We start from the raw sequence: 10706 nt of genomic DNA on the forward strand, positions 1-10706 counted from the left end.
AGCATCTTCGGTCTTTTCTGCCTGGCATTAGTGACGAAACCGACAAAAAGCGAGTACATAAAGAAATAGTTCAAAAGTGATTATGTTTGCTTATCCGCACTGCACAAAGAGAAAATAATTAGTGAAGGATGTGAAAGTAGGGAGAGTACCAGCCGTCCCAATACCATCCAAGTCTGGCGAGGGAAAAGCAAGTCGTTCAAGTTAGGCGAGGAAAAGCAAATCGTGCAATTCGTCGATGATAAAGGTCGGCTCGATTTATGTACTTATCAAAAGCTACCTCCACTTCTAGATATGGGAATTTCCTGTTCACTCTCGGTGACTAAAAAGAGTCTCAAAGTTAGTGAAAAACCATTCAGAGAGAGAGAGAGAGAGAGAGAGAGAGATTTGTGTATTTTTTGGTACGTGACTAATGAGATGGAAGGTTTCTTGCTGTAGAATTCTCTGCTTGGGCGAATGATATTTTGACGCTTCTGCTCTATTTTAGAGAGAATGCTACCACTAGTGAGTGCATGTGCAGCTGAATTTGGAAACGGAACCATTGGAATGATTCCAGAAAATCTAGGATTGGGTATTAAATTGGTCTACTCCAGAACTAACTTAGAACCAAACTGTGTGTCTAGTAGAACTAGAAACTTGAACTCCATTTTCCTAAATTTTGGTATGTTAAATTTAAAAAATAACTGTTTTTTTTTTTTTTTTTTCATATTGAGTTGAAACTTTGTTTTCAGAAACCTCTTTTCGTTATTTGAGTTATTAACTTGGTAATAAAACAATTTTTTTTTTCGGAAATATGCTCACTAGTTCAAGATCGATTTTACCCGAGAACCGGCCTAGCTAGTTCACATCTGCACGGGGTCAAGATTGAATCAAGGGTCGAGTCGTGTTTGGTCGGTTCCTAATTCCTGTGTTTTAAACCCCTGAACGTACCTGGTTTTCTTTGAAACCAGCCTTGAGCCGAGTTAGAAAAAGATCTTGAAAACCTTGAATGTTCAGCCCTTTTCCCTCCTTATATAGATTTTTTTTTCCTTGATAAATGTGACTTCTCCCATTGACTGAAAAGATGCAACGCTTCTTCTTAGATCTAGAGGAGAGGACCAAGTAGCAACAGTGAACACCACCAAGGGGTTGGCCATTTGAGGGTGATGCGGTGCTTAGATCTCACATCTCAAAATTCATATTTTAGAGAGAGCGATTTTAAGTCGATTTGGCTCCAGAAATAGAAACTTAATGTTGGCATTTTGAATTAAAAGAAAGTTTCACAAAGTTGCGTTCATGTTCTAAACAAAATATGTCAAGATAATACTTAAAAATTGCTTTGTCAATGAGCGTGGATTGTGATGCCTGGGCGCCCGCCCAATGCTAGATGCTAGGTATTTGACCCGGCCTCCTAGTCCCCCACATTCACGCGATCTGACCCCTCTAAACATGACTTGGACCTTTTCTATTCTCCAGGTCTCATGCACTTGAGCCACAAATTCAACACCAGTCGTCATCGCTAGCCAAGCCTGTGATGGAACCGTTGATCATAATTTTTTTTTTATTAACTAATAAAATAAATAATTGGATTTTCTTTTTTATGGTAAATGTTCGAGGCATATGCCCTGTAGATGAAAAAAGTATTAAAAAAATCATAAACCTATGTCATTAATATCAATTCAGTTCTAAACTTTTCAATTAAACTAATTTAATTTTAAATCTTTTCACATTGGACCAGAATTTTTGTTTCAAATTGTAATAGTTAACGACTTTCCACACGGTGAAGATTCTTTACATTTGATTATCTTAAAAAAGAAAGAAAGAATTTAGTCATTATTATTATTTTTTTTTTTGTCTCGATGACATAACCTTATATTATAATGGGAAGCCCAACCAGAGTTATGTCCCCCAATTTGACAATGATTTGATAGTTATGGTGGATGAGTAAGACTCCGTGAGAAACAGCAGGATAATTTATCCGGACTTATCCCCCTAGATGAAATAAATCACACGTCAAACATGCAGATCTCCTACAAATAATCATTTTTATGTAAATTTTCTCCATTGTGATTGATAATGTAAACAATGTAATTTATTCAATAAATACCTATACTATGTATTATACATATATACAATGCAAAACCGAATCAAACCATTGTCATTTTCAATAAGCACAAGCTTTTAGAAAGTTCCACAAAAAAACCAAACAAATATTTAATTCCACTTTCTCTAAGTCACTAAAATTTTAAAAAAGAAAATTCTCTTTCTGTACACATTTTAAAACTTTTTCCCCACCATTTTTTGCGCCGTTGCTAGAACATAAGAAATTATTCTTTTTGGGGACCTTCTATGGTCCACTGGGATCGATTCCCCATTCTCACCGATCATGATTTAATTTATAAGTTTTTTGTCCTAATTTTTATCTAAAGCGCCGTAATTCACACGAAAGTTTAGAAAATTTGTTATCAACAGGTGAGACTTTCTCTCATATAATTCAATTGCCACCGTGTCCCTACAAAGATTAGATTTTTGGGATTTTGCGGAAACTCATTTCTTTTAGAAATGATTGAGTCCAAGGGCCTTTACATAAAAAACGAAACCTACTTCCCGCACTTTTCTAACTTTTTTCCCTAGTGCTCCGAAACACGCTTTTGTCTGAGGCTAAGGTTTGACAACACGAGACCGGACCACATGTCCAAAAGGGTCAACGTCATCTTTGGCCTGCCTTGTCTATTACTTTACGATAGACACTTTCTGCGTGCTCATTTTGTCTTAATCCTTTGAATTAATATTACGAAAAATTCTAAATTGATATACAAATGACAAATTTATCAAAAAAAAAAAACTCTTAATACAAACTTATCAAAAACTAATTTTTTAGATTACAAAAAATCTCAAAACTAGTATACTTGTAATAAATTTTTCATCTGTTAACTTTTGTCAAATTTCCTGTTAAATTTGCTAATCTGGATGACACATGGTATTGTGGTATTGTGGAAATCTATAGGGTAAATACACGAAAAACTCTAAATTGATGCACTTGTGACAAATTGACTTTATTGATTTGGAGATTTTCATAGTTTTAATAGTATGGATTTTCGCATGGACTTGCCACGTCACCATACCACATTACCATGTGTCATCCATGTTAGCAAATTTAAAGGTAAAATTTGACGGAAGTTGAAGGAGGGTAAATTTGTCAAAGTTATACCAATTTAGGATTTTTGGCAGTTAAAAAATTAGCTTGGGATAAATTTGTCATAAGTATATTAGTCTAGGATTTGGTTAAAAAATTAGTCTAGGCTAAAATTGTCAGTAATGTATTAGTTTGGGATTTTTTGTACTGTTAATCCTAATCCTTTTATGGTATTGCATGTTGGACCTAGTACTTCGCATTCGAGAAGAGAAGTATGCTGAAGTTGTGACCTCACTGATTACCATCTATACCATATGTTATGTCAAATGAAATTCAACTATAAATTTCACCAATGGTACAGTATCAAGGAGGTGAATCCATGTATATGAAATTGGGATAATTAAATCTCATGGACTTTGCATACAGAATTTTACCATAAGCCGAATTAGTTTGATGCACTTGTTGAAGATTTATCGGTAGAGAGGCATCCAGTGCCGGCGTCGGTGGAAGATTGATCCAACATGAAAGATTTGCCTATAGAGAAGGGAGGCGATTTTGGGTGAGGAAGGTCTGATTCGCTCCCGAGCATGAGGACGACTGTCGACATAGTAGGCCTAAAACTTGGATCCTCTTGAACGCACAACAACGATATATGGATCAATCTTAGAGCTTCGTTTCTCGGACAGGATCCGATCAAGTTTGCATCTACTAACTCTAGCCCTTTCTCTTCGTTCCACAGTAGCCATGCCTGTCAAAATCCTACCTTCTCTTAGTTTTAACTGACAAAAGAAACAGAGATATTACAACATTCAATATGGCCTAATTGCAAAAGATGAAGAAATATGTGGCTTACACTTGATACTAGGCTCTGACCATGATCACAGTTATTAAAAACAGAGCTGCACTTTCGTCCACTAAGGATTTCGAGCAGTAAAACCCCAAAGCTATAGACATCGGATTTCACTGAAAATAGCCCTTCCATAGCATATTCTGGAGCCATGTACCCACTGTTGATAATTGACATTAAGAAGGAAGAAACAATAACATTTGAGTCAAGGGAAAGAAAGCAAAAATAAAGGAAATATAGTAGGAGAAAATGCAAAGGCCTTTGGGCTTTCAAAATGTAAGTAGTGTTTGGTGAAATGTATTTTAAAAATATATTAAAAAGCAACTTTGATAAAACATCATTTGAGAAAAACCACATTTTGTAAAGGATTTTTGCTATTTTATTAAAAAGCTTGAACTACTTTCCGATGGAACTTAGCCGCTGGCAAGCCTTGGCCAATGTCATCGGCTGTAGGTTGACTACTCAATAGTATTTGCATTTGCCGAAAGGGCTTTAGGGCCCCAAAGGGCTTTGTAAATGCTAAACCAAATACACCCTCATCTCTTTTGTCTATTTCAATTATGTAAGAAAATAATATGATCCAAGTTTTTATATAATAATGAACTCAATGGGAATACAAATATGAGCAACTCACTATGTCCCAACGATCTTGTTAGTGTTAGCTTCAATTTGATTGCCTTCGAAAATTCTAGCAGTGCCAAAATCTGATATCTTCGGGTTCATCTCGTTATCCAATAGCACATTGCTCACTTTCAAATCTCGATGGATGATTTTGAGCCGAGAATCCTCATGCAGATACATAAGGCCCCTTGCTATTCCCCTGATAATGTGCGCACGCTTTGTCCAGTCTAATTTGCTCCTTTTCACCGGATCTGCATTGGGAAAATAGGAATTTTTTTTAGTATATAGCAAGCAATGCTTCATAGAGAACACAATAGACAATGGATAGATAGAGGTAAGAGACTGAACCAAATAGGAAGGCATCAAGACTACAGTTTGCTAGGTATTCGTATACAAGAAGCTTTTCGCCTCGCTCTAAGCAGCACCCCAATAGCCTCACTAGATTTCGGTGTTGAAGCTTAGCAATGAGCATCACTTCATTCTTGAACTCTTCAATGCCTTGGCTCGATCTCATCGAAAGCCTCTTGACTGCAATTTCTTTCCCATCAAGTAGCTTGCCCTGCATTTGGTAGTCATGTTCCCCAATAAGCAGTGAGGGAGAGTAAATTGCAGACAACAATATCACGTGACATGAAAGTAGACATCGGTATTAACTATATCAGTCCATCGCGGAAAGTAGGCTTCCTGACCTTGTAGACTGGCCCAAAGCCACCTTCTCCAAGTTTATTAGTATCGGCGAACTTGTTTGTAGCTGTTAGTATAGTAGGCAGGTCAAAATAGCGTATCTCGCCGCTTTCGTCTTGGTATCCATTGGGTGCGCTTCTCTCCTTCAAGCTCGTCCTGTGCGCAGAATCCTCCATGCTTCGCAAAAGTGTATCTTCACTTGTTTCTCCATCTGTATAATCACTATGTGTTAGAATATGACTAAACTAGTGTTACTCAATACTGGATTAATCATTACATGTACCTCTTTGCCGACTCTTTCTATGCCTGGATAAGTAGTAACAAGACACCAGAAGTGATGCCACTACCAAAATCAGTGACAGAGTAATGGCTATGATCTTCGTTGTGTTTTTCCGTCCCTTTCCTGCTTACAATTAGTGCATGAAACTGGGGATCAGAAATAACGCTAACACTAACGGGACTACAATTCGAATTGCACATGAATTTGAATACTAGAGAGTGAGCCTAAAGGAAGTGATTCTCCAGCTGCTATTATTGGAATTCAGCAAAAACAAATTTATAGCGATGAAAGGCACACATCTACTAACAGTTGATACCTGAAATCTCCATATATCCATGCACATGGTGACCAGAATTGAATCTACCATATATCGGGAAAATCAAATTACTGATGTTGACCTTGTCTAAGGTTTTACACGGGCAAATAAGAAACTTCTCCTCTACCTAGCCAGAAATTCCCTGAATTAATTCGCGAGACATGACTAATTCTGCTTTAAAAACAGGGACCCATACATCAGAGCCTACAATTAGGGTAGAGGAAGAGTAAGCAAATGTCCATGACCACGTAAACAAGACTAATCGTTCACTTTCTAAGCATCAAGATTGGTTAATTCTATGACTCATAACTTGTAAACCAAATAATCTTATACTTTTCCACTCCCAGGAACAAGCCTGCTTTACATTGCATATGCTTTTAGAGTACTGACCTTTATCTGTAGATGAACTCGGAAGAGGTGAAGCCGCCTGTTGCTGATAGAAAAGGTAATCCTCATATCGGAGATTACAGCTCGGGCTCAGAATTCGCCAACCCTTTTTCCCTTCACAGCACTGCTTGATATCGTCTGTCAGCTGAGCCAAACAAGATTCGCACTGAGTACTATTGATGTCTCTACTACACTGCACAAGTCCATATCTTTGCTGTGAGCTGTTGCCTCTATCGGATTCATGCACTTCATACATCATAGAAGTATACGGAACGTTAGCCGCTAGATTGTATATCAAAGCGAGAGCGCTGACATCTGGATCATTGGGCGATGTGTTGTTCTGGACATTCCACATGAAGACCCTTGGGTATGTCGCCATCACTCCAAAGAAGTCGGCATCTGAGTAGTGCAGCATGCACTCGTCATACCATATGATCGCTTCCCGGTTGGACAGGCATCGATTGGGGAGCGTTTGAGTTGCATTCTCGATGCAGGACTGGCAGGAGCTGCTCGAAACATCGCCCCGGCAGAGAAAAAGGGCAAAGATGCCGTTGGAGCCATTCTTGTAGAAGCTATTGTTGAGGAATGCTTCAGAGGATAAAGAATCTAAAAGTGTGGCAAGATTGGGACCAAAAGTAGAGTTTGCTGTATCATTAGATGGGCGTAAACAGACATGGTCATTGTAGGTTGGTTGGCAAGCGATGGGCTTGAATTTGATGAGCACAAACGTGAGGACAACAAGGAAGGGCATAGATTTGTCCAGCGAAGACATTGCTTACCATTCTGAGCCTTCGCAAATGATATGCACGCGAGGATTAAAAGGCACAAAATGAGCGGAAGAATTTGCCGGGATCCAAGTTTGATCAGTTTAGAGACTTTGTCCAATTTCATTGAATACGATCGATCGCTCTAGCAGGTGGGGGTGGGTAGATCTCATATCGATTAATTTAACTTAGTCAAAAGGAATCTCTTGACAGGATCCGCTCAGATACTTGAAAAAATGAGGTGTCTCGACGGCTTAAGGAAGCCTCTGTCTCAGGACAACTTGTGCTTTTTGGTTAGAAAAAAAGGGTAGAAGCTTTTGAAAAGTGCCGTTGGAACGAGTCTCGGTCGAGAAAATAATGTCTACGTTTACTTTACGAGTGACGTAGAGAAGAAGAATTAATCAAAAAGCAAAAATCGTAAGGGAACGTGTATTATTTTTATGAGACCGGATGATAAGCCTACAAGTTCTCGAAATGTGCCTGGTTTGGTCCATTAGACATTATATAAAATGCTTGCTTTCTATGGTTCCACATTCGAACCGGCAAAGTCTTTGTCATTGTTAAGTCCAAGAGATCGATTCTTCCAAGTCTTTGGATTCCAGATTATCAAATTGACCCCTTCATACTTATACGGCGGTAACAAAGAAAATAACGACTGTAATTTGTCAAACTCTAGCAGAAATTCAGTGGTCCTATTGTCATTCTTCTTGAGGTTCAGAGGGTTGGGGTGGCGGGAAAGCGACTTTAGTAATGCATCATGGTTTTTTGGAGTGTGAATAAATTGTAGATTATCATAGCTATTATGTGCCCACGTTTGAAGTATCTAATAATTAAGTGATATTCTCCATAGATTATTCATATATGGTAGAATTACCACTAGACATATGAGAAAGCGAACAGAAAGATTTTACCTATGTCACAAAAAGTAGAAGAAGAAAAAGAAAAGAAAAGTCTCCAAATTAGAGAGAAAATGAAGAAAAGAGACAGGTTACATTTCGAAATGGCAGTTTTGTTATTACTTAAAGGATTGATATTGTTACATTCTACAAAATGGAATCTTGTTCTATTCACTTTCACTGCCCCATTTCCTCCTCATCCAAACAATGTCTAGAGCCATTTCTAACTCGTTCATTCGCCCAATTCCCTGTCTTTCGTTACTTTTCTCCCCAGACACAGGGTTGGTATTTGTTGACTTGGTAAAATGTGCTACAATAGTCAATCGAGGTTTAGTATTGGTAAGGACGCTCTAAATTCAAGGAGTAGCTTCGCGTCATCAATTTACCCGTTCTTGATGATCGATACTTGGACGATGGGGATCTTTTTACTTTTCTTTCTCGTTTTTCCTCTTCTTTTCCACTCTCCTATGATCTAACGCCACCGTTAGGTCAGGTCTACCTCCGACCACCGCCAACTTTGGCGCCGTACAATCAACCTTTGCCACCGCCACCCCTCTCTCTCTCTCTCTCTCTCTCTCTGTGGGGGGTTGAGGTGGGAGAGGGCATAGGGGCTGGCTCGTTAGCGCTGGTATTGTAGGGATGTGCATGTATGTGTTAGGTTTGCATGTGAAGCTGGCCAAGGCTTGAACTCTCCTGCCTAGGTCCCGTCCTAAAATTAATCAGTTCCAAAATTTTTGGCCTAGTCCGTTCAGACAGGTCTAATTTTTTTGCCAAGCCAATCTGTTTGGTGGGTGGCCTCATAAGTCCTGCCATACTTATGATTAGGTCTATTTAAAATATAATTGATGGCTTTGAATGAAATACATTGAAGAAGTTATTGGCTGTTTTGTACAGAGCATAGCTCATAGTTTCAAATGGTCTAGAAAAGATGCCAAAAGAGAAAGGAAAAGAAGAACTTTGATATTTGATATCAAGGAAAATTATGAAGTTCTAGTTTTTTTTTTTTGGTCAGTCCTACTCTATTCCTACTCTACACTCACTTTTAGACTTTTGCCCCGCTCTTGCGGGCGTGGGAGAGTCGAAACCCATTCCTGAAACTTACGCGTCCCCACCCCATCCCTCCCTGAGAAAGTGGGGATTTGAACCCCTCACCTCCCCCTTCCATGTTGGAAGGGTGGCCACTGGGGCGAATCCCAGTGGTTATGAAGTTCTAGTTTACTAGAGCGACAATTGTGGTGGCACGATGCACTGTATTTCGAACGATGGACCCGCTACATTAAATAGTGAGCTTTACGTCACCGGCATCCAGGGCTTGGTTTTGGATTGTCCGGATCTGCTCCACCTGCAAACTCAAATAAGAAATACATTAAAAAAAAAGAAGAAGAAGAAGTAAGCGTTTCAACCACAAACTACATATGTAACTAGTAAATTTTAACGATTAATTATTTTCAAAATCTCATGTGACTATAGCTAACTGAAAAAGCCAATGACAGAGACCCAAACACAAGGTTAAAGTTCGATGATGCGCGTCAAAACTGTAAGACACCCGCACCTTTTCTACATGGCTTCCCAAGAAGGATCACAGCCAGGAGTAGGCAACAAAATCTCACCAAGGAATGATAAAAACTGAAAAAGGAAGAGGAAGAAGATGAAGCAATCTGTGCCATCTTTCTCTGATTAGTTCTGAGAACTCTTCGGTTGTGTTTTATAAAGCTGTTCAAAAGTCATTGCTCATGAAATTCCAGAGTCCCATCTCACCTTCCGTTGCCCCACCATCACCAGGAAGGGTTGGCGCCGATGGGGGAGGATTGGGTAGGGTCGTTGGGCCCTAGCTAGGAGTCGATGACCTTGGCCCACCACTAGTGGCAAGGGCCTGCAATCCCTCATCTAGATCTGGGGCGAGGGTGTAAGAGTTTTTCTAATTGTGGACTAAATTAATTGATATTGTAATTTACTGTTTTTACGGTTACCGTAAAACATGGTTGGTCTAAGGTGAGATAGAAGGTTTCTTAATTAGTCTAATATGGGCTGGCTAGTGTGGGCCGAGTTAAGCCTGACCTGTAATGAGAGGGACTGGCTGGAAACTCTATAAATAGTGCTCAAGTCTCTCCTCTAACCCTAATTCTCACATGTATCATTATCTAAGGGACGTTTACCCAACGCTAAACGTGGGGGGGGCTCATTGAGCCGTGATACGGAAGGCAATAGAGGAGAGGGAGAATGACTTGATGCGTTGATCCCCTTGATATATGTGGGTAATCCTTTTTCTGGTTCCGCTTTATGTTCGATGGATCCCAAAACAGGTGCGTTAATTTTTCTACTCAATTATGCATGTTCTTGTTCTAGTTATGGAGATCTTGGGGTTGCGCAATTTGCGTCCAACATGTGGTATCAGAGCAACCATAACCCTAGAACTTGAACACAATTGGTTTTGCCCTAATTTGTACGGATTTACCATAATTTGTACGGATCTACCCTAATTTGTATGGATTTGCCCTAATTAGTATGTATCTTGCCCTAATTTGCGATTTTCGAGTTTTTTTGCTCAATAAAACTAAAATTAAATTGCAAATTCGGACTGGGCTCGACGATACGAGCAGAATCGTGGGCGGCGCGTCGCTGGAGGAGACCACACGTGCCCTCACGTGCGGCCACACGCTGCCTGGGCGTCGAACGTGCGCCGTGCACTTAGGAGGCGCGTGCGGGCGCGTGGGGGCTTCTTTTGGTGCGTGGTTGGCGGCGTTGGACTCATATGGTGATTTCCTATCTTGTGGTATATTTATTTTATATGTTTGATGG

The 10706-nt window shown here is 39.6% G+C and overlaps 1 protein-coding gene across 1 annotated transcript; it reads right to left on the reverse strand.

The window, feature by feature from the left end:
* Positions 1-3481: 3481 nt before the first annotated feature.
* Positions 3482-7040, reverse strand: LOC104441144 (cysteine-rich receptor-like protein kinase 10). Its single transcript, XM_010054151.3, has 7 exons — positions 6251-7040; positions 5548-5667; positions 5270-5475; positions 4929-5139; positions 4594-4831; positions 3966-4119; positions 3482-3860 (listed from the first exon to the last, which is right to left on the reverse strand). The coding sequence occupies exons 1-7, from the start codon at positions 7017-7019 to the stop codon at positions 3558-3560; spliced, it is 2001 nt and encodes a 666-aa protein (XP_010052453.2). The 5' UTR covers positions 7020-7040; the 3' UTR covers positions 3482-3557.
* Positions 7041-10706: the final 3666 nt, after the last annotated feature.

The sequence above is a fragment of the Eucalyptus grandis genome, chromosome 4, assembly GCF_016545825.1.
Source record: "Eucalyptus grandis isolate ANBG69807.140 chromosome 4, ASM1654582v1, whole genome shotgun sequence".
In the NCBI taxonomy this organism is placed as follows: Eukaryota; Viridiplantae; Streptophyta; class Magnoliopsida; order Myrtales; family Myrtaceae; genus Eucalyptus; species Eucalyptus grandis.

Coding starts and splice junctions, on each gene's coding strand:
- LOC104441144 (XM_010054151.3), bottom strand. CDS start 7,019: ATGTCTTCGCTGGACAAATCTATGCCCTTCCTTGTTGTCCTCACGTTT. Junction 4,120..4,593: donor AACAAGATCGTTGGGACATA/GTGAGTTGCTCA, acceptor AATTATCAACAG/TGGGTACATGGCTCCAGAAT. Junction 3,861..3,965: donor GTCAGAGCCTAGTATCAAGT/GTAAGCCACATA, acceptor GGATTTTGACAG/GCATGGCTACTGTGGAACGA.